Raw genomic sequence first — 25,021 nt, forward strand, 5'->3', positions numbered from 1 at the left:
TTTTGATTTTCTAGATCACAATTTTGACATGTTTATGATTTGCAAAATTTTCATTTACAAATCAGTCTGTGTGAATTAATTAGTCGTCATTTAATTACGACATAATATGATGTTTTTGAAAATCTTAATCAGTTTTTTTTTCAATGTAACTATGTCAGTTTTAATGTAGTTTTTAATTCAAAAATTTCATGTATTTTTAGAAAATTGCGATTTGCGGAAATCTAACAATCGGGAATTCATTCATGTAATTTTCGACTCGACGAGAAAAAATGAAAACAAATTCCATAACATCCTTTATGAATGGAACCTTACACGCGGTTAACAATTGTTTGTTTTCAAAACAATTTTGGCCAGCTTTTTGCGTTCTTGTTTTTGAATTTAATCGAAATTCATTCATTTAACATGGAAGTTGATGAACAGATCGAAATCAAAGATGATTCGGCTAATGATACGAAGATAAATGCAGAGAAAATAGATAAAAAACAACCGATTTGTGTCATCATTCTGGGTATGGCTGGCAGTGGTAAATCATCATTATGTACGAAATTGGTTCAGCATTTATTCGGCAAGAATCGACCACCATATGTGATAAATTGTGATCCAGCATGTCTACGAGTGGATTATCCTTGTAATATTGATATTCGTGATTCGATACATTATAAAAATGTTATGGAAAAATATCGTCTTGGACCTAATGGATCGATTATAACTTCATTAAATTTATTTGTCACACGATTCGATCAGGTATTGGATCTGGTTGATAAACGTAAAGAATCCTATAGGTAGGTGTTTGCATTTCTAATCTGTGGTTTCCAACGATATATTCTATTCTTAAATTTCAACAGCTATGTTTTGCTTGACACACCTGGTCAGGTAGAAGTATTCACATGGTCAGCATCTGGTTCAATTATAACCGAAGCATTAGCATCAAAATATCCGACAGTAATTTTATTCGTCATCGATACTGTAAGAAGCCATAATCCAACAACATTCATGTCAAATATGCTATATGCTTGTTCAATAATGTATAAATATAAGTTACCAATTATTGTTGCTTTGAATAAAACCGATATTATTGATCATCAATTTGCAATGGAATGGATGCAAAATTCCGAAATATTTGAAACGGCAATCAATGAAGATCCAACATATATGGCTTGTTTGAATCAATCATTAGTATCAGCATTAGATATATTCTATCAAGATCTTTCTGTCATAGGAATATCATCGAAAACCGGTACAGGTTTTGATCAATTAATCGATGCCATCGATAATGCACGAATTGATTATGAACAAAATTATCGTCCCGAATTAGATCGACAACAACAGCCACAATCATCATCAACATCAACAACAATGGAAGAATTGGAACAAAAAACGAATCAAATATCATTAAAAGATCAAGAACAAGACACCGGAACTAGTAACAACAACAAACAAGCTACCACTACTACTGGTAATGATGATTTAATTACATTCGGAAAGCGCAGAATAAATATGGATTTGTAATACAATACAATACAATATACAATATGATAATAAAGTCATCACAACCTACACACAAACAGACTATTCAAACCAAACAATGTTGAAAAACCAGAAAAAAATTTGTCAAAAAAAAAACAAACATTCATCATCATAATCACCATCTTGTAAAAGAAGATAAAGCAATCAAACTAATGGAATCTCCATCATTCATATGGCACCAACAACATTTTCTTTTTCTCTTTTCTGGTTTGTGTTTTAATTTAATATAATTTTTTGTCGTATACATTTTCATTTTCATTTTGTTTCGTTCTTTTATTATTATAAAATTCATAGACATTCATCATCATCATCATTTGAAACTCACATACAAGCACATAAGGAGAAAAATGACCTGTGAACGGTGTCAATTTTTATCGATGTGAATTGATTTTCTTTTGTTTGTATATTTAAATAAAAGAAAAAAAATTATGTTGAGTTATATAATATTATGATTGTACGTTTTTTTTAAAAATTATTATCAACCACAAACATATGACTTTTGTAAAATCTTCGGTTTCTCATTGGATATATGAAAGGATGGATCCATGTGCATTATGTATATGCAATATGTATGTAGTCAAGAATTTCAAACCAAAAATAGAAAACTTTTGAATAAAGAGTCTCATCAGGTTGGGTATATATATATGAAAAAAAAGATGATGGTGATGATGGAATCGATTTTTTTTCTCTTGTTCTTTTATTTTCACTTGAATTTTATTCAAGTCATAAAACTTTTTTTTTTGTTTTGTTTTGTGTTGTTTATGACAATGAAATAAACTTTAATTGAATAATCAATCAATCGATACGACAACGACGATGGTGACATGAAATTTCCATTTCCATTTCAATTTTTTTTTTTTGAAATAAAAAAAAATTCCTGATGTTTATACTGAAAAGAAAAAAAAACAGGATATCATTTATGTGGAGTGATGGCAAAAAAAAATCAATTTATTTTTTTCATATATTTTTCACGACAAAATTGTATAATAGAAGAATATTTTAAAATTAAAAAAAGAATTTCATTTTACAGAATTACCGAAATGAATCTTGTGTGTGTGTGTGTCTGTGTGTTTTGATCCATCATCATTGGCCCCCCCTAAAATTAGAATCATTTCATTTCCGAATCAATTTATCATGAAAAATCTTTACTAAAACCATCAATTCATTGTTCTTCGTCGTTATCAACATCATCATCATCATCAAGTTAAAATATATACGGAATTAATTACAAATTCATTTTATTTATTCATATGACCCGATAAGGTAATCGTATTGTTACCGAAGATTTATGGATGGATGTTTGTGTGTGTGTTTTTGTTGTTGAGTGCATGTGATTCACATAACAACCGACAGATTGACCGACCGACTGAACAATAAAATGAATAGACATGAAACAAACACATTTACACATACAGTGAAATTGTTCCAAATTGAAAACAAAACAAAACAAAACTAAAAGCAACCACCGCCCAAGAAACAAATTATCATTATTTCTCGATGATGATGATGATGATGATGAGAAATTTTGATTGAAATAGAATACAAATGATTATCCGATTGTTATCAGGATTTTTTTGTTGTTGTTGTTGTTGATGAAGCTGATTAACATTATAATGGACAAAACAATGATGATGATTGGCCACAATTGAATGGCCTGAACTTTCTTTGTATCAATCATGTGGTGTGAGATTATTTTATATTCAAACGTGAGATTTATTAGCAAATGGATAGGGCTATGAGAGATGGCCGATTATTATGAACCATAACATAACATAACAGTTGCTGTTGTTCGTGATTTTCGATGCTAATTTTAGAATTTAATTTTTCATTTATAATTCATTTATTTGATGATGCTGCTGCTGTGTGTGTGTAGTGCACACTCTTTCATTTCCTCGCCCGCCACACACATTTCAATAGGTTTTTATCCAGGTTATTCCTTTTTTTTCCATATTACTAGATATAATACAAACTCTTTGGAGTTAGAATTGAACTTTGTTCCGAACATTGGTCTCTTTCATTCAGTGTTTGCTCAATGATGATTTTCGGATATAAAAACAAATGTTTCATTTGGATAGTTTGTCCATTAGTTTTTTGCTGTTTGTTGTTCATATTGATGAAAAAATGTTTCATTTCTTAACTTTTCAATTATGTTTATCAACAATAATATTTTCCATTACAACTTTATCATCATCATTAGCTAATGGTAAACAAGTGGATGTAACCGAAGAGGCAATATTTGATCTATCGATTGGTGGTAAACCTGTTGGCACTATTGTCATCGGATTATTTGGTCGTGATGTGCCGAAAACGGTGGCAAATTTTGCACGTTTATCAAGTGCACAAGGTTTCCAAGGAAAAACTTATCGTAATTCACGTTTTCATCGTATAATACCAAATTTTATGATACAAGGTGGTGATATTATTCGTGGTGATGGCCGTGGTTCATTCTCCATTTATGGTGGTCGATTTGCTGATGAAAATTTTAATATTAAACATACCGAAGCCGGTTTATTATCGATGGCAAATTCTGGCCCAGATACGAATGGATCACAATTCTTCATTACATTAGTACCAACACCATGGTTAGATGGTAAACATGTTGTATTTGGCAAAGTTGTTTCCGGTATGGAAGTTGTTAATCAAATTGCCGCTGTACAACGTGATGCTAATGATCGTCCATTAGAAGATGTTATTATAACTAGATCGGTAACACGGCCAGTTAATGCACGATTAATTATACCGAGTCAATAATTGTATTGTCAATAAATAATAATTATAATTTCATTATATCGATTGATTGATTGATTCTGTGTGTGTGTATATATAAAATGAAAATGATGAATCGTTCATTTTGCCATTTTTGTTTAAGAAAAAAAAGAATTAAATTTCAACAATTTTCATTTTCAATTTTGATAAAAAAATAAATTGAATTATTATTAAATTTCATTTTTAATTTCAAATTCAATATTGACCCGTAGGTTTCATTTTTTTTTTTTTTTTGTATTCTTCCATTTCATTTTCCCATGATGATGGTGATGATGATGATGATGACGAATAGACATGATTGTAGAATTGTGTGGAAATTTGAAATAGAATTCAGATACCCAATTAAAAATAATTGGATAGGCAGACTTTTGACCAATAATAGCTATTGCTAACTGCTGCCACTGTTGTTGATTGTGTAATCATTCAAAAAAAATCACAATATTGTCATCATTCCATCATTATGTTAATGATTTGGGGTAGAGATATAGACAGATTTTTATTTTCCATAGAATTTTGTGAAAAAAAAATTCTCAAATGATCATCAAAATTTCTAGCTATTCTAGACATCATTATGGAATGGAAACACTGTTATTTTTTCTCCATTATCATCAATTGTACACATCACTTTGTAAATCCTCATAATCATCATCAATTTGAAAAATAGAATTTCAACAACAAAAAAAAAAAATTCATGTTTAACAGTCACATATGTTTTTTTTTCGTCTATTTTCACACACAATATAAATGTGAATTTTTGCATTTGTTGTTAAACATTATCATCATCACTGTGTTTGAAACAAAAATTTTTTTTTTTGTATGAAAAATCAGAAAATTCCTTCAAGAGTGATATAGAGAGAGAAGAAACTTATAGAAAAAAAATCTTTTATCATCATCATCATCAGATTTATTTTCGTATGTGCGTGCGTGTAAAATTCTATTGAATTTTTTTTTGTTTTTCTTTTTCACATGACAAATAAACGGTGATAAAAATGAACCTGAAAAGGGAAATTTTTCAACATTGTCTGATGATGATGGACAAGTGGATAAGATCACACATCGTCAAATAATAAAACAATGTGAAAGAGTGTGATAGAAAGAGAAAAAATTAAACAAAAGACCAAATTTGGAATCACCATCATCATAAAACGACGCATCAAATACACACATTATATGCAGCGAAAATCGACAGAAAAAAAAACGAAATTTTCTCGTTATCGATTACCACACTGCAATATATATGCCAATATATCGAAAAAAAAAACAAATTGTAAACATGAAAATAAAAACCAATATAATCTGACCAAAAACTGAACCAAACCAAATTATACTGACCATATCCATCAAAATTATCATATATGATGAAATGACAATTTCAAATTCATTGTTTGATGACCAACACATACACAAGATAAATAATAAGATTATACATACGTGACCATCATCTTGTTGAAATTTAGAAATTTTTTTTTCAAGTTTGTTTGTTTGTTTATTTGTTTGATCCTAAAGAATCGATTATTTATTATTGTAAATCAAAGAGAAAGAAAAAAAAACCAAACAAAACAAATAAATGTTAATAATAAGCAATTGTTTTGAATCCAGATATAGATGATGATTTGATTGAACATTTTATAGAATTATTCAAGAAAAAAAAACCATTCATAGTGGTGATGAAAAAAAAAAAAATTTTATTTCTTTCTATCGATCAACCAACCAAAAAAATTTTTTTTTTCTTTCAACAAAAATACATCATCACATCATCATTACATATTATTGTTTGTTGTTGTACATTCGATAGGATTTTATCTTCTATGATGTGTACGCCGTACAGTGTGGGTGTATGGTCATCATCATTCAACAACAACAACAACAACAACAATACATGTTGAAGAAATCGATCAAAAAAAAAAGATTTTTTTTTAAATTTCTGGCTCGTTATATTCAAATTCGATCAATCGGTTAATCAGTCAGTCAGTCAATGGATGTTCATTGTTTGCGTGTATTCATTTCAATTTTATTAACTTGAATCAAATAAAAAATGTGCATTTACAATGAATTTAATTTTTTATTTTTGTTTTGTTTTGTGAAAAAAAATTAAATTCAAATTCGAATCTTTACCTCAAAATTATGACCAAAAAATCATCTTCTTTATCATCAATGATCGAAGATCGTATTCATTCATTCGTTAACTGTCACATCATCAATGATCATCATCAAATGCTTACCTCACATTGAATTGATTATATTGAAGGGAAATTTTTTTTTTTTTTCGTTTTTGTTTTTTCTCATCGAGGATAATAATTCAAAATGGAATTTTTTTTCTTCTCAAATTTCAATTATGAAAATTATTATTATTATTATTATTTACTGGAATTCTACCTGATAATTCAATTTTGACCATAAATATTTTCAAAAAAGTTTTTTTTTTAAACAAAATCAAGGAAACTTTTTGTTGTTGTTGTTATTGATCACATGTTTGTTCATTGATGACGTAATTTGGATATAATAAAAAAAACATTCGAATTCATATTCCTAATAATTGATAAATCAATTGATTAATTGATGATGTCAATAATCAATTGCACAAACTCACACACACACACACACACACACTCAATTGTTTGATTCTGTTTATTTTTTTTTTCATTCACACACACACCCACAATAAAAAAAAATTACAAAACAATTAAATGATGATTTCCTCATTTCATTGTGGTTTTTTTTTTACTATATATATATATAAAATTAAAATTTTTGCAAAAAAAAAATCAATCGATTCGTCAATAAATCAAGTTTCGAGTGTGTGTGAATAAGTGGAAAAAATTAATAATTGATGAATTGAAAATTTCCGGCAAAACAGACAAAAAAAAAACGTTGTTCGTTTTTCTATACCTTTTCTAACCTAACCTAACCAATACATCCATCGGCTCTGTGTGTGTGTGTGTGTGTTTTTATTATTTAAATTAAATTAACACAACATTTTGGCTGCACACATACACATTTGAATGTCACTTGAACAGTTGTAACCAGTTGTAATATGAATGTTCAATTTCAATCTCCACATCATCATTATCATCATCATTGACTTTGAATGTGTTGATTTTTTGTTTTATTTTTTTATTTTTTATTTTATTTTTGTTTGTTTACAAAAACAACGACGACGACTTTGAACTTGAAAATTTTATTTTATTTTTGTTTAACAACTTTTCCAATTCAATACTTATCGTTGTTCGAATTTTTGATTTTATTGATCATCATCATCATTTTTTTCAGAGAAAAAACTGATGGTTAAATATTTGAAAAATTCAAAAACCCAAAAAAAAAATTGAAATTGAAAAAATCGATCGATTAATCGAAATTCATCATCAATATCAACGATTGTAATTGAAAAAAAAAATTTAAAATGGAATCACCAATACCGATCATCACTACTACCATTACTAACAGTTCTGATACGAATGAAATATTCCATTCATGGACGGAAATGATTCTAACATTATTCTTCGATAATCATCCAATTGATGTACAAAAATTAGTAAGTATATTCATGAATGACTAGAGAAAACCAATCCCAAAAACAACCATTGCTAAAAAATCCATTCCATTTTATCCAAATCGATAAATTCAATATTCAATCACCAATAAACAGCCAATCATTCAAAATCTTTCCATAATAGCAGTTAAGAATTTTGGCTTTTTCTTTTGTTCCATTTTGCTGTTTCATAAGCTTCTTTTTTTTTCTTTATCTTGCTGCCAAGTTAAAAAAAATATTCCCTACTATTAATACAATATACGAAAAAAAAACAAACAAACAAAAAGCATAGATTCACATTTTAATCAGATTCTTTGGAATTGAATTTCATTTGTTTCTTTAGTTTAGGTTAGTTAAATTCAATTGTTGGTGAAATCATCACATTCATGACTATTGCAAATGTTATTTTTTTTGGTGTAATATTTCCATTTTTTTCGTAGTTACTGTTGTTGTTTAAACTTTATTTCTAATCATAAGAAGATTTTTTCTGGCTTATTTGTCTCGATTCAATTTGTCTCTCTTTTGTCATCATCGATTTTTTACTTTCTCTTTCTGTCAGTGTTTCATTTCCATTCCGGTTGATATCTGATTTTTCTTGATTTTTTTTCCTGAACAGAATAAAAAACAGAAGATAGAATTAAGTTAAGGCATTATCTTCTATACATCAAAATAATAATAAGCTGTAATAATAATTTTTTCTCAAAGCTAATTCTGAGGTTTAATATATACCTTATTGTTTTGTTTGTTTATTTGTTTCAAACATCTTCATCATGGTGATGGGATCGATTTTTTTCCCTTTTTTCCCGTGAATATTTCTCCGATTTGATTCCAATTCATTCATTCATTCATTGTTTTTTTTTCTCGTGAATATTTTGTGTTTATCTTCATTATTGGATTTTCCGTTTTATTTTATTTTTCTCTCTATTTTTGTATTTGTGTGTTTGTGTGTATGTGCGCATTTAGGCAAAATTTTTTCGAGATAATTGGCAAATAACCCTTTATTATTCAACATTATATATTATATTGGTTATGGCCGGAACCAGATGGATGTTCAATCGACAACCATATAATCTACGTTTATTATTAGCCATATGGAGTGGAACATTATCAATATTTTCCATATTAGGCACAATAAATACATGGCCAGAATTTATTCATTTATTTTGGACAAAAGGATTTGTATCAACATATTGTGATAATTCCTATATCAATGATAATCGTTTAGTATTCTGGTATACAATATTTTCCTGTATCAAAAATATTCGAATTATTCGATACGGCATTCATTGTGTTACGTAAACAAAAATTAATTACATTACATTGGATACATCATATACTTACATTGGTTTATACGTTCTATATATTTGGTTTTACTGCCGCTACCGCTCGTTGGATGGTATGTTTTTTGTTTTTTTTGTTTTGTTTTTTATTTCAAATTAACAATTTTTTTTCTTTTTTTTAAAAAAATACAGGTAACAATGAATCTAGTTGTTCATTCTATTATGTATGGTTATTATGCATTACGTGCATTAAAAATATCGATACCAAGACAGATTGCAATGGCAATAACAAGTGCACAGATCATACAGATGATATTCGGTTTAATCATACATAGCCATATAACATGGTTGAAATTTTCTCCAATTAATCATCAACAATGTGATTGTCCACGTGACGGTACCATTTATGGTTTACTTATGTATTTATTATATTTTTATTTTTTCGTTAAATTTTTTATCGATTCATATGGTTTTATGAAAACAAAATCTAAGAATATGACGAAAACAATGAAAAAATCAAACGAAATCCATAATAATGATAAATATGATAATTTGATATCCAATAATATTTATAACAAGAATGGATATATCGGCAATTTTAAACCATTGATGGATGATAATAATAATGACAACAACAACAACAACAACAACAATAATAATAATAATAATGACGATGACGAAAGAAAAATGAAAAAATCTCAATAAGAAAAAATCAATCAATCAATTCAGTTGTTAATTTTTTATTTTTTATTAATAAATTATTTAAAATTTTAAAATTACAAAATAAAAATAAGATTGTGGTGACGTTACGTACGTCAAGATTATTTTATTTTTTATTTTATTATTATTATTCAAAAGGCTTTATTCAATGGATGGGCGTGTTTGAGTGAATGGATGTGAAAAACAAACAAACAAAACGGTGCAAAATATAGTATTGTGTGTGTGTGTGTGTGTGGACGGATGTGAACACATTTCCATTTATTTCATTTTAACCGGAAGAATGAATTGAAATGAGATTAGATTTTTTTATCCGGCAATATTACTTCGGTGAAATCAGCATTTTCATCATTCAATGAATAATTTCCTGTTTGTTGTTGTTGTTGTTGTTGCTGCTGCTGCTGTTTTGATGATGATGTCGTTGTTGTTGTATGAATAATTGTAGGTAATTGTACCATACATTTAATCGGTTCATAATCATCATCATTAGTATTGGGTAATTCTGTTTTTCTTAAATTACTATCGATTCTAGTGTTTGGATCATGATTATGATGATGATGATGACGATGATGATGATGAGAATGCTTATGATGATGATGCTGATGTTCGTGATGAGGTTGTTGTTGATTATTTAGAGATGGACATCTTGATGAATTCGATATGGTTGATATATGATCATCATCATCTTCATCATTACCAATAGTATAAATCTCTAATCTTGCACCACCCATTTTTGGTGGTGCAACCATATATGATCGTACACGTGGATTATCTTTTAATGATTGCTGTTGTTGTCGCTGATATCGTCTTTGTTGTTGTTGATCATATAACGAATTAAAATGATAATTTGGATTAGACATTTGTTGATGTTGTAGATTATTTGGACCAATATATTGCCATATACCATCACCACGATTTACTGCACTCCAATAACCATAAGAAAATAATGCAATAGCAAAAAATGTAAATGTTAATGCAACATACATCATTTCATTATGACGGCCACGAATAGCGATGAACATGACTATTAAAATTAGCAATAAAAATATGAGACCCAATAATTTACGCACAGATTTTGTTTGTTCTGTACGAGATTTTGTTCTTGTTGTTATTCGTGATAAACGTGATCGATGATTATGATGACGATTATGATGACGATGATGATGATTATAATTGGCTGTTGTATTCGAAAAAATTTCACAGGTAGGAACTATATCCGGTATCGTCATCGTCGTTGTCGTTTGTTGTTGTTCATTTTTTGATAATGATGAACCAACATCACCACCACCACCACCACAACCACCATCATCATCATCATCTTTATTATTATTATTATTATCACAACCAATGATTGAAATGGCAGTCATTTTATTTTTATTATTATTGTTCATGATTATTTATTTACTTGAGATATTTGTTTGTTTTTTTCGATTAGTTTAAGTATATTTGACCTGTTATCTTTTTCGTCTTCGTTTTCTTCGTGGATTATGATGATGATAATGATTATAGTATCCAATTTTTCTGTATAACATATCGAATAATTTCTTTTTGATCTATCGTTTTTTACGCACTCCCCCCACACACACACACAAATTCAATTTATGATGATGACACTTAAGAAAATCAAAAAACAAAAAAGATTCGAATTATTTGACAACAGAATATCATAAAAATTATTGAATTAATAATCTTTATTTAGATTTTTTATCATTTCTTAATTATAATGATTACTATACAAATTCAAAATGAAAAATGTGATTGAGAGAAAAAAAAACCATCACATACAACCATCAACAAAATACAAATGATTTTGGTTTGGTTATAAACGATTTGAATCGAATCATAAACAACAACAACAATACGACACAAATACCGTATATATAAATGATATATACCTATTTCCATGCGGATAGTAACCATTTTTCTTTCACGATATACACACAAATAACCCCACTATTCTCTTCTCCATATATATTACATAGATTTGATTCGAGCAAAACAACAACAACAACAAAAAAATTCTGAAAACCTGAATTTGTTTCCTCCTTTTCTTTTTCATTCATTCATTTTTGACGCAAACTCTGAAAATTTTTGAGTCATTCGATTCTATATCTGAATTTTTTTTTGTGTGTGTGTGTATTCTTTGGTTTCAAGTGTTTGTGCGTTGTTGTTGTTATTTTGTTGTATGGGAACCTAAAACCTGGTATAACAAATAATAATGAAGCAAAAAAAAAAGACATAAAAAGGACAATTTTCCCTGAAATGGATATCCATTTGACTACTAAATATTCGACGATAATGTGGACAACAACAACAACAACAAATAATGGATGATGAAAATAAAAAAAATGGCAATGAGAAATGGCTTCCTCTTCTTCACGATTGTTGTCGTTTTTTGATATAATACCGAATTTATTCTATAATAACAATGATGATTATGATGATGATATCCGGATAAAATCACAAAACAAAAGAAGAAGGAATCGTGAGATGAAGTAATAATAACGGTAACTAAAGTATTACTGTTATATTATTTTTTCTTACGGATAAAATAAACTTGAAAAACATTTATCTTACATGAATGATGAACAAATTTATAATGAAAATAATCGAATCAATGGTTTTTAGATGAAGTGAATGGTGTTTCTACCTATTGCATTTTATATTTCATTTAAAGAAAAAAAAGACGAAAAATTCCCAAAGGAAAATTCATTCCATTCATTCATTCGATGAAATTGTTCTTGGTGTATATATGTGTGTTAACATTATTATCATCTATATATGTAATAATAATAGTATCTATGGTGAAATGGAAATAATGAAAAAAAACGATGACGTTGAAGAAAAAAAAAACCAAATGCATGAAATGAATAAATGTTATTACATGGAACATTTATTATGGCTTATAACCACAACAACAATAACAACCGAAAACGACGACGACGACCACCACCACCATAGTAGATTATTATTCAAATGTCAATTATATACAACCGTTACATTACAATTACAAGTCAATGGCCATGAAACATACAATTGAACATACCACAGAATTGATTTTTTCGTAGCGGAAAATGATTGTTGTGGTTTTTACGGTTACCTTAGGAATTGTTCACACACATATGTGTGCGGTATACATACATTTAAACATTTTCGTACCCGTATCACCATTCATTATGTATATTTAAATATAAAAAAAAAACAGAATTTTTGTTGTTGTGCAGTATAACCACATCAAACACATGTGTTTCGAAAAAGACATCAATTTTGATCATCAACATTATCATGGAATGAAATTTGTTTTTGATTTCAGAATTTTATTTTCATATTTTTTTTTTTTGCTTGGTTATGGTGCGTGTGGGGGACCGAAAAATTTCTTCCAAATTTAACCGGATTTTGTTTTTCAATTCAAAAGAATTTTTTTCTATAATTCGAATTTCTTTTTTTTGTTGCCTATCGATTGCAATGATAATTTATCATTTGCGTGCTGTGTGTATGTTTATGTGTATTTGTGTGTGTGTGTGTGTGTGTGTGTGTGTGTGTGTGTGTGTGTGTGTGTGTGTGTGTGTGTGTGTGTGTGTGTGTGTGTGTGTGTGTGTGTGTGTGTGTGTGTGTGTGTGTGTGTGTGTGTGTGTGTGTGTGTGTGTGTGTGTGTGTGTGTGTATGTTTATGTGTATTTGTGTGTGTTAATGTGTGTGTGTGTTTGTGTGAAAAATGGCTAATTTGTTTGATTGATCCGATCAAATTGAATTAATCGATTTTCAACTGAAATGAAATCATAATGATGATGATGGAAATTTTGGCCAATCAATCAAATCAAATTGAATTGAATTGTATATAATTTCATCTCGATTTCTCATGAAGATGATTAGGGTTTGATGGTGCAGTTTTCTTGTTCACTCCTCAACTTTCCATTCCATTGATTTTATTTTCTTTTGATAAAATTTTCATTTTTTTGCCGACAATCATTATCATATTTGGCCATAATATCTTCGATTTTATCGCATACTTGTTCATGTTTATCTATACTCAGTATTCGCTGTGATGCTTGTTTTAAACGTGAATTTAATTCATCATCATAGATGAGACGATCAATCGATTCAATCAATTGTTCATCAGTGAAATCATATGGTGGTATCTTGATTGCCAATTTTTTCTCTGATAATCTTTGTGCATTATCATGTTGATCACAGAATAATGGCATAATGATCATTGGTTTACCTTGAGCAAATGTTTCCGTTACACTATTATTACCGCCATGTGTTATGACCAAATCAACTATGGGTAGGATTTTTGTTTGTGGCAAATAACGATCACCCCAAAGGTTACGTTTTAATTCATATTCTTCATGTCGTGGCCCTTTAGATACAATGTATTTATGGTTAGTTTTGGTTAATACATCAATCAATCGATGCATCAGGTCTAGATCTACTGAACCCATTGAACCCATCGATACATAGATCCATTTACCAGTGAACTTTTCATCGAGATTGTTGTCATAAAATTCTTTGGGTAAAAATTCTTTCAGATCAATTGTTTCGCCCGAATCGTTTTTGTTGAACACTTCTAAATTGAACCAATCGGGATGATGTTCTTTAATTTCTGGATAATCACATTCTTCTGGATAAGCATAAATGGTCATCGCTTGAGTCAATGGCATAAGAAGATCGTCTTCATATCGTCGATAACCATGTTTTTCATTGAAATCATTGTTTTCTTTACTATAGATGAACCGATTGACTATTTCACGATATTTTGGCCACTCTTTTCGATTCGAATCTGATGATAATCCTATTCGAATGGAAAAAATTTAATGAATTTCTCATTAAAAAGCAAACAAACCTGTCCATGCCGGTGGTAGGTAATCAAAGTTCTGTAAATAAATCAAAGGCGCTACACTCATGATCTTAATCCAAGGTTTATCGGAACAATCAATGACCGGTTCAAGAGTCATATTATCGACAATAAATAGATCCGGTTTGAAAGATTCGATCACTTTTTTGAGTCTTTCAAGATCTTCCAAACGTTTATCGTTCAATGAGTCATCAATTTCTGTCACTTTTTCCAATTGTTTCATTATATCAGTTGTACCGATGATACATTTGGCAACTAACCATTGTGCTGCGGATTCACCAGGATTTTTGATATTTTTAATGTCTTTTTTGTCAGCAAAAAATGATGGTTCATAATAATATTCTTCAAAACCAAGTTTTTTTCATTTTTCCTTTATAGGTTTTTTCCACAAAAAAAGCGATTCGATGTCCACGCCGAATCATTGGTTTCGCAATACCAATACAGGCATTTACATGGCCAACACCATTAACAGGCACAAATAAAATTCGCTTTTCGATGATTTTCATGTTGTTTTGATTGTTTACAATATATAGTAAACGTTTGTTGATTGATTATTGATCATGCTACAATGTTGAAATTATAAATGATTTTTTGGACTTAAATAGAACTTTATTGATCACAAACGGCAAGATCAGTATTGTCATTATCGGCGGTAACGATAAGATAAAAAGCGTTTTGTATATTTTATCGATTGATAATATTAATAACACTTGTATGCACCTTGTAGATTTTTTTGTTCGATATATTACAATTCAAGAAAATGATAGTGAAAAATGTAAAAACTTTATTTATTAATAATAATTTTTGATTCAAATCAATTTTGCAAAATTTTCTCAATCAAATCACATGCTATTTCATGTTTATCTATACTCAGTATTCGCTGTGATGCTCGTTTTAAACGTGCATTTAATTCATCGTCATAAATGAGACGATCAATCGATACAATCAATTGTTCATCAGTAAAATCATATGGTGGTATCTTGATTGCCAATTTTTTCTCTGATAACCTTTGTGCATTATCATGTTGATCACAGAATAATGGCATAATGATCATTGGTTTACCTTGAGCAAATGTTTCTGTTACGCTATTATTACCACCATGTGTTATGACCAAATCAACTATGGGTAGGATTTTTGTTTGTGGTAAATAACGATCACCCCAAAGATTACGTTTCAATTCATATTCTTCATGACGAGGCCCTTTAGATACAATGTATTTATGGTTAGTTTTTGATAATGCATCAATCAATCGATGCATCAGGTCTAGATCAACTGAACCCATTGAACCCATCGATACATAGATCCATTTACCAGTGAAATTTCCATCAAGATCATTATCATAGAATTCTTTGGGTAAAAATTCTTTCAGATCAACTGTTTCGCCCGAATCGTTTTTGTTGAACACTTCTAAATTGAACCAATCAGGATGATGTTCTTTAATTTCAGGATAATCATATTCTTCTGGATAAGCATAAATGGTCATCGCTTGAGTCAATGGCATTAAACAATCATCTTCATATCGTCGATAACCATATTTTTCATTGAAATCATTGAAATCTTTATTATAAACGAACTTGTTGATTATTTCACGATATTTTGGCCATTCTTTTTGGTCCGAATCAGATGATAACCCTATTCAAATGGAAAAAATTTAATGAATTTCTAAAAAAACAAACTAACCTGTCCATGCCGGTGGTAGGTGATCAAAGTTCTGTAAATAAATCAATGGCACTACACTCATGATCTTAATCCACGGTTTATCGGAACAATCAATGACCGGTTCAAGAGTCATATTATCAATCATAAATAGATCCGGTTTAAACGATTCGATCACTTCTTTTAGTCTTTCAAGATCTTCCAAACGTTTTTCAATGATGTGATCATCGGGTTTTTCTGCCAACTTCTCCAATTGCTTCATAACATCTTGTTTACCGATGATCTTTTTGACTACTAACCATTTTGCTGCTGATTCACCCGGATTTTTACAATTTTCCGTTTCTTTTTTGTCGATAAAAAAATATGGTTCATAATAATATTCTTCAAAACCAAGTTTTTTCATTTTTCCTTCATAGGTTTTTTCCACGAAAAAAGCGATTCTATGTCCACGCCGAATCAGTGATTTTGCAATACCAATACAGGCATTTACATGGCCAACACCATTAACAGGCACAAATAAGATCCGTTTTTCGATGATTTTCATGTTGTTTTCAATATTTAATAAACGTTTTTTGATTGATTATTGGTTGTCTCACGATGTTAAATCTCTAAGCATTTTTCCTACTTAAATATCGACTTTGGTCATTATCAAATTAATCAATTACAAGTTCATCTTTTTAATTGACGCTAATGATAAGATAAGACGCGTTTTGTATATTTTACAGTCTTGATTTGATTACAAACATTTACAGAAACCTTGTAGTGTTTTTTGCTCCATTTTTATGATATATATCAGAAATAAATCAATGATTTTATGATATAGTAATTTCAGAATTACAATTTGTTTTGTTTTATCAATCGAATGTTCAAAGTTTTCGGATGTTCTTCGCATCCTTTGATGTCGGTTATGATTGTTTTGTCTATTTTGTAATAGACAAAACAATTCCCTAAAATGTATCTTTTGTTTGTGTTTTACATTTATTAGAATTTTCTCATAACAATATTAGTTTTACTTTTTTGAATGTTTATCGATGTTTGTCGCATCCTTTGATGCTCGATCATTTCGACTTCGATCGTGGGATTGTTATGAAAAAAATATGTATACTTTATTGATTAAAATAGTAATTTCATATGAGAACAAAGAAATTTATTAATTTTGCAGAATTTTCTCAATCAAATCACAAGCAATTTCATGTTTATCTATACTCAGTATTCGCTGTGATGCTCGTTTTAAACGTGAATTTAATTCATCATCATAAATGAGACGATCAATCGATTCGATCAATTGTTCATCAGTAAAATTATATGGTTGTATTTTGATTGCCAATTTTTTCTCTGATAATCTTTGTGCATTATCAAGTTGATCACAGAATAATGGCATAATGATCATTGGTTTACCTTGAGCAAATGTTTCTGTTACACTATTATTACCACCATGTGTTATGACCAAATCAACTATGGGTAGAATTTTTGTTTGTGGCAAATAACGATCACCCCAAAGATTACGTTTCAATTGATATTCTTCATGACGAGGCCCTTTAGATACAATGTATTTATGGTTAGTTTTGGATAATACTTCAATCAATCGATGCATCAGGTTTAGATCTACTGAACCCATTGAACCCATCGATACATAGATCCATTTACCAGTGAAATTTCCATCGAGATTGTTGTCATAAAATTCTTTGGGTAAAAATTCTTTCAAATCAATCTGTTCTTGTTGTTCATTTTTATTAAAAACGTCTAGATTGAACCAATTTTCACGATATTTTTTTATTTCAGGATAATCATATTCTTCCGGAAAAGCATACAATGTTAATGATTGTGTTTCTGGTATCATAACATTATCTGGATATCGTTTATAGCCAATATTTTCATTAATATCATTAAATGTTTCATTATAATGAAACTTTTTCGTATATTTTCGTATATCATCCCATTCGGAATATTCCGCATCGGTAAAACCTGACCATGCTGGTGGTAATTCATGAATATCATGTAGATGTAATAGTGGAACAACACTGATCACACGAATCCATGGTTTAGTCGAATAATAAATAGCCGGTTCCAACATTATATTATCAACGATAAAAAGATCGGGTTGAAATTTTTCAATAACCGTTCGTAATTGTTCATCTTCATATTTTCGTTTATCTTCGGACATCATTTTTTTCTCATCAATTTTAGCTAATTGTATACGTGGATCATTAGTGCCCAACATACCGATTTTAAGTAATTTTTTTGCCATCTGTTCACCAGGATTCTTAAATTCTTCAACATTTTCTCCTGGTTCTTTGAATGGTTCGAATAGAAATTCTTCAAATCCATAAGATTTCAATTTACCACTATATGGTGTTTCAACGAAAAATGCAACACGATGTCCACGTCGTAGTAATGGTAATGCAACACCGGTACATGCATTCACGTGACCAACAGCGTTGATTGGTGTGACCAATATTCGTTTTGTTTGATTCTTCATTATTATCACAATCGTTTAAAAAAAAATTTAAAAATCAACATAACTTAATAACGATTACAAATAGACTTTATATCCATTATTAATATAAATTCATCGGAAAGGATAATTATTTATCATAACTATAAATATCATGTGATTGACATGCTTTTAGCAATGATAAAGCAAGACATTATTGTGTGTGTGCGTTTATGCAGATATTTTCCGATTTGAAACAGATAGAGAAAACTTTATTGACAGACAAAATCGAATGGAGTCGAAACAACAAGGGAATTTTTTTGACGTTGTAAAGACAAACAACCAGTGAAAACCGGAGAGATGATTTGACGTGAAAATCGATCATCATTGATCTGTTGTGGAGAAAAACCAAAGTGCGAGGAACCATATTCAACATATCATCGATAATAAATATCTTCCTTTGAATTATTTCTTGTAATCTTTATGCATAAAACCATCTCAAAAAACTACACAATAAAGATTATTTGACACACAGATAATGAAAACCAGAAATAACCAATTGTAGATAATTGTTTGTACTTGAGATTTGTACTTCTTGGAGATTGAAAATTAAAATTTAATACGAAATTATTTCTGCACTAACCCTAATTTAATTTTTGAAAAATTATAGTCAATTTCTTCGACAAAAATGATCATTATTTTTATCAAGTGCAATTTATTTCATCAGAAAAATCATCAACAACAATCATATCGTTCATGAAAATAAGATGATAAAAAAAGACATTTTGCGTATGTGTGAGTATGTGAACTTAAACTTTTTTGGGACATTTTTTTTGTCATCATCAACTTTTCGATAAAATTTCCTCAATTTTATCACATAACTGTTCATGCCTAGGCGAATTTTGTATACGATTTGATGCACTCAAAAGACGGCGTTTCAATTGTTCATCATTGAGAATTTGATCGATTGCTTTGATTAATTGTTCATCATTAAAATCATATGGATCGATTTTAATGGCCAACTTTTTTTCCGATAATCGTTGTGCATTATCATGTTGATCAACAAACATTGGCATTACGATCATTGGTTTACCGTAGGCAAATGTTTCCGTTACTGTATTATTACCACCATGTGTAATTACCAAATCAACTACGGTTAAGATTTTCATTTGTGGCAGATAACGATCACCCCAAAGGTTACGTTTCAATTCATATTCTTCATGACGTGGCCCTTTAGATACAATGTATTTATGGTTAGTTTTTGATAATGCATCAATCAATCGATGCATCAGGTCTAGATCTACTGAACCCATTGAACCCATCGATACATAGATCCATTTACCAGTAAAATATCCATCCAGATCATCATCATAGAATTCTTTTGGTACCAATTCTTTAATATCAATGTTATCATGTTTTTTAATTTTGTTAAATACTTCAATGTTAAACCAATCAGGATGGCATTGTTTGATCTCAGGATAATCATATTCTTCGGGAAATGAATAAATTGTAAGTGATTCAGTTTTTGGCATTAAAAAATCATTCGGATATCGTTTATAACCCATTTTTTCGATAAGATCATTCAATTTTTTATCATAAAAAATATGATTTAGAACTTCTCGATATTTAGGCCATTGTTTTCGATCAGAATCAGTGGATAACCCTAAAAAGTGATAACAATCGATTTTTTATAGTAGAAATTTATATAACTTCAATTAGTTGATCATACCTGACCATGCTGGTGGCAAACTCTCAATATCATTTAGATACAATAATGGGACAATGCTAATCACATTAATCCAAGGTTTACCCGAATAAAAAATAGCCGGTTGAAGTTTATGATTATCAACGATAAACAAATCTGGTTTGAATGTTTGTATAGCATTGCGTAGATGACGATCAATCTGAATTCTTTTACTATCCGAATCCCACGGTATATCGGCTAGTCTTTCAATCTGTGATAATCGATTTTTATTGCCAAGTACGCCTTTTGTCAGAAGAAAATGAGCCGTTTGTTCACCAGGTGTTTTATTGTTCGTTCCAGCCGTATCATTCGGGTTCATAATCAATTTCGTAGACAATTTCTTCGAATCCAAGTTCCGAAATTTTACCGGCAAATTGTTTTTCCAGAAAAAATACAACACGATGACCACGTTTTAATAATGGTAAAGAAACGCCGGCACAAGCATTTACATGACCAACGCCCAATACCGGCACGGCAAGAATTCGTTTCGATGAAATCGACATATTTTTTGATTAAAGTTTAAAACCTTAAAAAAAACAAACAAAAAAACAACGATGCAAAATAGAAAAAGTCTCTTTTTATTATGAATTAAATCAAATTCATAAAAGTCTTTTATAGATAATAATTAAACTACAAAGTATGAAAGAAAGCATTCTGAATGAATAACAAATTAAAAAAAATAAGAAACAAATCTTTATCAACAAATTGTCAAACAGTTTTTTATGTAAATGTGTATGTACAGTCAGTTAGCCTGTCAAGGAGATCACATGAGATTAGGTTTTTTGGATATCGTAATCGTAATATTGATATATTTTTGATTATGGCAATAACGACGACGATGATGATGACGATGACTAGTTTGGAAAATAACATTGAATAGAAACAAAACAAAAAAAAAAAATATTTGATATAATAATCAAGCTTCATTAATTTTTTCATTCGTAATTAAATGTGAATTTCTATCATTATCATCATTATCATTTTCATTATTCATTGAAACTTTTATTTCATCAGAATAATATTTAGGAAATGGACAATCAAGTGCTTCTTGATATGTTGGTGGTAAATCATTCGGTCTTGATGTAGATGTAATCAATTCTCTATTATTATTACGATTTGTAATGGCTAATTGATGAAGACGACGTTCCTGATCTGAATAGATTGTATCGGTTGATGATGAAGATGTTGTCATTGTAGTTGGTATCGGTGTTGTTGTTGTGGGAAATAATGTTTCATAATATTTGATTAGATAATCCAATTGAATTAGATATATTAATGAAACAATTATAATAATAATTGGTATGATTAACTGGAAAATATTCCACCATATTATGATCGGATCAAACAGTATTAGATATAATTTGATTACTATTAAAAGAGAAAAATGAATAATTAATTAATTTTTCAAACAAAATCAATTAATATCAAACATACCAATCATAAAAATCATCGATATTGTTGTTGTCGAGGATAGTGTATAATTTTCATTATAAACACTATATAATGACATTAGATAAAGAAATAATGTTGCACAATCGATTATATTCGATTGTTGAACAATTTGTCGTTGTAATGCTATTTCCCATTTAGGTTCGGATTGTTGTTTTTGTTGCTGTTGCTGTTGCTTCTGATTCTGTTGAGTTTTATTTTTTGTATTATCATTATTATGATTATTATCTATTGTTATATTATTTTGAAGATTCGATGATTTTTCATCATTATTTTGATTATTTTTATAAAAATTTTGATATTGTTGTATATATTGTCGATGATGATCTTTGATTGTTAATAATTTTGGATTATTTATAAAATTATGATGTCGACGATGATGGTGATTAGAATTGTCACCAATCCAGGTTGTTAGCCGTATTAATGTCAAAATGATGGCCATCATTAATAATATTGAATAAAATTGTTTAATACGTTCAAATAATATACATCGTTGTTGTTGTGATGATGTTATGTTCATTGTTGTTGATTGTCGATGAATAATAATCGATTGATTCGATGATGATCGTCTTCGTGATATATTTGATGATGAATGTTGTATTGTTGATGATGATGTACCAGATAAACATTGAAAATTCAAATTAACACCAGCCGAATTATGGTGTCGTTGTTCTTCTTCCGGTGAACAATTTTCTATATCAAAAATCATTTTTCAATCATATGAGAGAGAGAGATAGAAAGATATCAAAAGAAAAATCTTTAGAATTGAAAACAATTAAAAATATCTAAAAATATCCATATGCAACTTGTTTGTTTTTGTTTTTTTTTTTTGGTTCAATATGTTACTTTTTGGCTTTAGTATTTGTTTTTGACGAATGAAACAAAAATTTTCAAACATCGAATCTATTTATTTAAAGGAAAAAAAATGAAAAAAATATATATACACTTGTATTACATGTTCACCATTACATTTATATACATGCATAAATGGTAGCTATATAACAGATTATCTTTTCATCGGAATCAAACAAGTTTGTTTTTATGGCAAATCCATTTAGATTTCGTCATATATCAAAAATAATATCGATATATCGATATTAACAACAATAAAATTTCGTCATTTTCATTACTATATATTATGAATAAATTTTGTAATGCTGACGTCATTAAATTTAAAGGAATGAAGACGAAGAAAGGGTGAATTTATTTTTTTATATATTTTAAATTATAATTCATTAATATCGAACTTACATCAATCAATGTGATGATGATAATGTTGATGATGATGATGATGATGACAATGAAATGAAGAAAATCACCGCCCTACATATTATTACTACAAACGACGTTGAAAATTTATTTGATCATTTGATTCAATGAGGAAATTTTAATCAATGTGTGTTGATTATGTATGTATGTTGGAATAAAAAAAAAAAAAAACACACACACACACTCACACATATACAAGGTCATCCAAGATTTTTCAAAAAAAAAACTTGAACTTGAAAAATGAATGTACATGGCTTGAAGCAATATATTTTAGTGATTCGAATGAAGATGATGATCGATGAATGAATGAATATCACGTGTGTGTGTGTGTTTATTATATGGAATCTAATCAATTTATTTTTATCATCAATAATCAATTATTATTATTATTCGAATTTTATAAATTATAACCGATTCGAATGAATTCTTTATTTCATTTCATTATTATTATCACAATCGAAAATATAATAAGACTTTATTATTTCCAATAATATTTCTTGTTTGTGTATGAATCCAGATTTTCTGTTGAGTTCATTTTTTTGAGAAATGCGAAATATTCATTCCCATTGAATGTTTAATTGGTTCTATTTTAACAACAACAACAACAACAACAACATTGATGTAATTATTTGTCACTACTATTGATTCATGCATTCGAATACACGCAATACATTCGTTTTTTTTTATCATAAAATCCAATTGAACAAAAATATTTATCATCTTTAATGAACTTGGAAAAAAATAAACATGTTTATCAAATGGTATATTATGATCATTTCATTCATTCATTCATTCACATTCCTTTTTTTCTTTGAAAAAAAAATTTATTGACAGAAAATTGTTGGCTATCTATTCGAGATATGATGATTAAAAAAAACCACCATCATCAAATTTAGAAACGGTTTTTGTTTTCATATCTATAGAAAAGAAATCAGAAGAAAAAAAAATGCAAAGATGGCTATCAAGTTTGATTTCTAGGTAAAAAAAAAGAGTAGAAAAAAATCCAGCCGGAAGCAACAAAAAAAAAACAAGTTTTTTTTTACAATGAACAATTTTGAATCATCATGTTCGTTTACAAATGCGACCAAGATCACGTATTCCATTCATTCATCATGCATGATCATTATCATATCCACACACACACACACACACACCATATTTGAATTCGAATGTTGTTTATCGAACGATTGTTGTGTGACGATAATGACGTGGGTCCATTATTATTATCATTTTTTTCCAAGTTTTTTTTCTTCTTTAATCATCATCATGATCATGGAAATTTTGAAAATTGAATTTTTACCTCGAGGATAATAAAAAAAAATTTTTGGAAATAATAAAAAAAACATGGATGTTATATTCATAATATAGAATCATTTTCAATGAAAAAAATTAAATTTTTTTTTTCATAAATTAATTCAGAATGAAGAACTAAAGAAATTTCCGATACTTTGATAAGCTTTAGGTAAATGTTGTCGTCATCGTCATCATCGTCATCAAATCATTGAAGGACAGTTTTTGGAGAAAACGATCGATATTTTTTTTTTTTTTTTGAATTTATAATCGATTTGTTTTTCTCCAATTCACTCACTTACTCCGCATAATCAGATAATAATAATGTCAAGTAGTAGTGGATTTTTTTTTCTTTTGGTTGGTTACTTATTTCTCATTTAAAAAAAAAATCCAGACATTTTTTTAATTTTTTGTCAAATATTTGAAATGTGGAGTGGTGGGTTTGGGGAACAAATACACACAATCGATTGATTATTATACAATGAAATCGATTTATCACTCTTTTT

General features: G+C 28.9%; 9 protein-coding genes across 11 annotated transcripts; 3 read left to right on the forward strand and 6 right to left on the reverse strand.

The window, feature by feature from the left end:
- The first annotated feature begins 90 nt into the window (after positions 1 to 90).
- LOC124490954 (GPN-loop GTPase 1) lies at positions 91 to 1,971 on the forward strand. Its single transcript, XM_047053541.2, has 3 exons — positions 91 to 782; positions 846 to 1,734; positions 1,822 to 1,971. Exons 1-2 carry the CDS (start codon positions 301 to 303, stop codon positions 1,507 to 1,509), a joined length of 1,146 nt encoding a protein of 381 aa, XP_046909497.2. The 5' UTR covers positions 91 to 300; the 3' UTR covers positions 1,510 to 1,734; positions 1,822 to 1,971.
- Positions 1,972 to 3,586: 1,615 nt separating this feature from the next.
- On the forward strand, positions 3,587 to 4,473 carry LOC124490621 (uncharacterized). Its single transcript, XM_047053150.2, has one exon. It carries the CDS (start codon positions 3,649 to 3,651, stop codon positions 4,276 to 4,278), a length of 630 nt encoding a protein of 209 aa, XP_046909106.2. The 5' UTR covers positions 3,587 to 3,648; the 3' UTR covers positions 4,279 to 4,473.
- A 2,598-nt stretch (positions 4,474 to 7,071) lies between these two features.
- On the forward strand, positions 7,072 to 9,943 carry LOC124500483 (very long chain fatty acid elongase 6). The gene is given in 4 exon segments (XM_075730488.1): positions 7,072 to 7,825; positions 8,786 to 9,070; positions 9,072 to 9,218; positions 9,295 to 9,943. Coding segments are annotated over 4 exon segments (1,077 nt in total). The 5' UTR covers positions 7,072 to 7,693; the 3' UTR covers positions 9,808 to 9,943.
- Positions 9,944 to 10,063: 120 nt separating this feature from the next.
- On the reverse strand, positions 10,064 to 11,510 carry LOC124490620 (uncharacterized). Its single transcript, XM_047053149.2, has one exon. The coding sequence runs from the start codon at positions 11,208 to 11,210 to the stop codon at positions 10,119 to 10,121; it is 1,092 nt and encodes a 363-aa protein (XP_046909105.2). The 5' UTR covers positions 11,211 to 11,510; the 3' UTR covers positions 10,064 to 10,118.
- Positions 11,511 to 13,471: 1,961 nt separating this feature from the next.
- LOC124490616 (NDP-glycosyltransferase YjiC-like) lies at positions 13,472 to 15,387 on the reverse strand. Its single transcript, XM_047053145.2, has 2 exons — positions 14,662 to 15,387; positions 13,472 to 14,610 (listed from the first exon to the last, which is right to left on the reverse strand). The coding sequence occupies exons 1-2, from the start codon at positions 14,894 to 14,896 to the stop codon at positions 13,745 to 13,747; spliced, it is 1,101 nt and encodes a 366-aa protein (XP_046909101.2). The 5' UTR covers positions 14,897 to 15,387; the 3' UTR covers positions 13,472 to 13,744.
- A 52-nt stretch (positions 15,388 to 15,439) lies between these two features.
- Positions 15,440 to 17,063, reverse strand: LOC124490618 (NDP-glycosyltransferase YjiC-like). Its single transcript, XM_047053147.2, has 2 exons — positions 16,354 to 17,063; positions 15,440 to 16,305 (listed from the first exon to the last, which is right to left on the reverse strand). The coding sequence occupies exons 1-2, from the start codon at positions 16,871 to 16,873 to the stop codon at positions 15,488 to 15,490; spliced, it is 1,338 nt and encodes a 445-aa protein (XP_046909103.2). The 5' UTR covers positions 16,874 to 17,063; the 3' UTR covers positions 15,440 to 15,487.
- Positions 17,064 to 17,418: 355 nt separating this feature from the next.
- LOC124490619 (uncharacterized) lies at positions 17,419 to 19,332 on the reverse strand. Its single transcript, XM_047053148.2, has one exon. The coding sequence runs from the start codon at positions 18,806 to 18,808 to the stop codon at positions 17,480 to 17,482; it is 1,329 nt and encodes a 442-aa protein (XP_046909104.2). The 5' UTR covers positions 18,809 to 19,332; the 3' UTR covers positions 17,419 to 17,479.
- A 126-nt stretch (positions 19,333 to 19,458) lies between these two features.
- On the reverse strand, positions 19,459 to 21,013 carry LOC124490617 (putative UDP-glucosyltransferase YdhE). The gene is given in 3 exon segments (XM_047053146.2): positions 19,459 to 20,426; positions 20,493 to 20,815; positions 20,817 to 21,013. Coding segments are annotated over 3 exon segments (1,338 nt in total). The 5' UTR covers positions 21,011 to 21,013; the 3' UTR covers positions 19,459 to 19,605.
- A 58-nt stretch (positions 21,014 to 21,071) lies between these two features.
- On the reverse strand, positions 21,072 to 23,506 carry LOC142597486 (uncharacterized). Of its 3 annotated transcripts, XM_075730545.1 has the most exons (4): positions 23,208 to 23,506; positions 22,803 to 22,859; positions 21,942 to 22,649; positions 21,072 to 21,875 (listed from the first exon to the last, which is right to left on the reverse strand). In XM_075730545.1, exons 2-4 carry the CDS (start codon positions 22,852 to 22,854, stop codon positions 21,424 to 21,426), a joined length of 1,212 nt encoding a protein of 403 aa, XP_075586660.1. In that variant the 5' UTR covers positions 22,855 to 22,859; positions 23,208 to 23,506; the 3' UTR covers positions 21,072 to 21,423. The 3 variants fall into 3 exon arrangements, with proteins under 3 accessions (XP_075586660.1, XP_075586662.1, XP_075586661.1); XM_075730547.1 differs by lacking the exon at positions 22,803 to 22,859 and having other exon boundaries at positions 23,208 to 23,505; XM_075730546.1 differs by lacking the exon at positions 23,208 to 23,506 and having other exon boundaries at positions 21,942 to 22,859.
- Positions 23,507 to 25,021: the final 1,515 nt, after the last annotated feature.

This window comes from Dermatophagoides farinae, chromosome 4, assembly GCF_024713945.1.
Source record: "Dermatophagoides farinae isolate YC_2012a chromosome 4, ASM2471394v1, whole genome shotgun sequence".
Lineage (NCBI taxonomy): Eukaryota > Metazoa > Arthropoda > Arachnida > Sarcoptiformes > Pyroglyphidae > Dermatophagoides > Dermatophagoides farinae.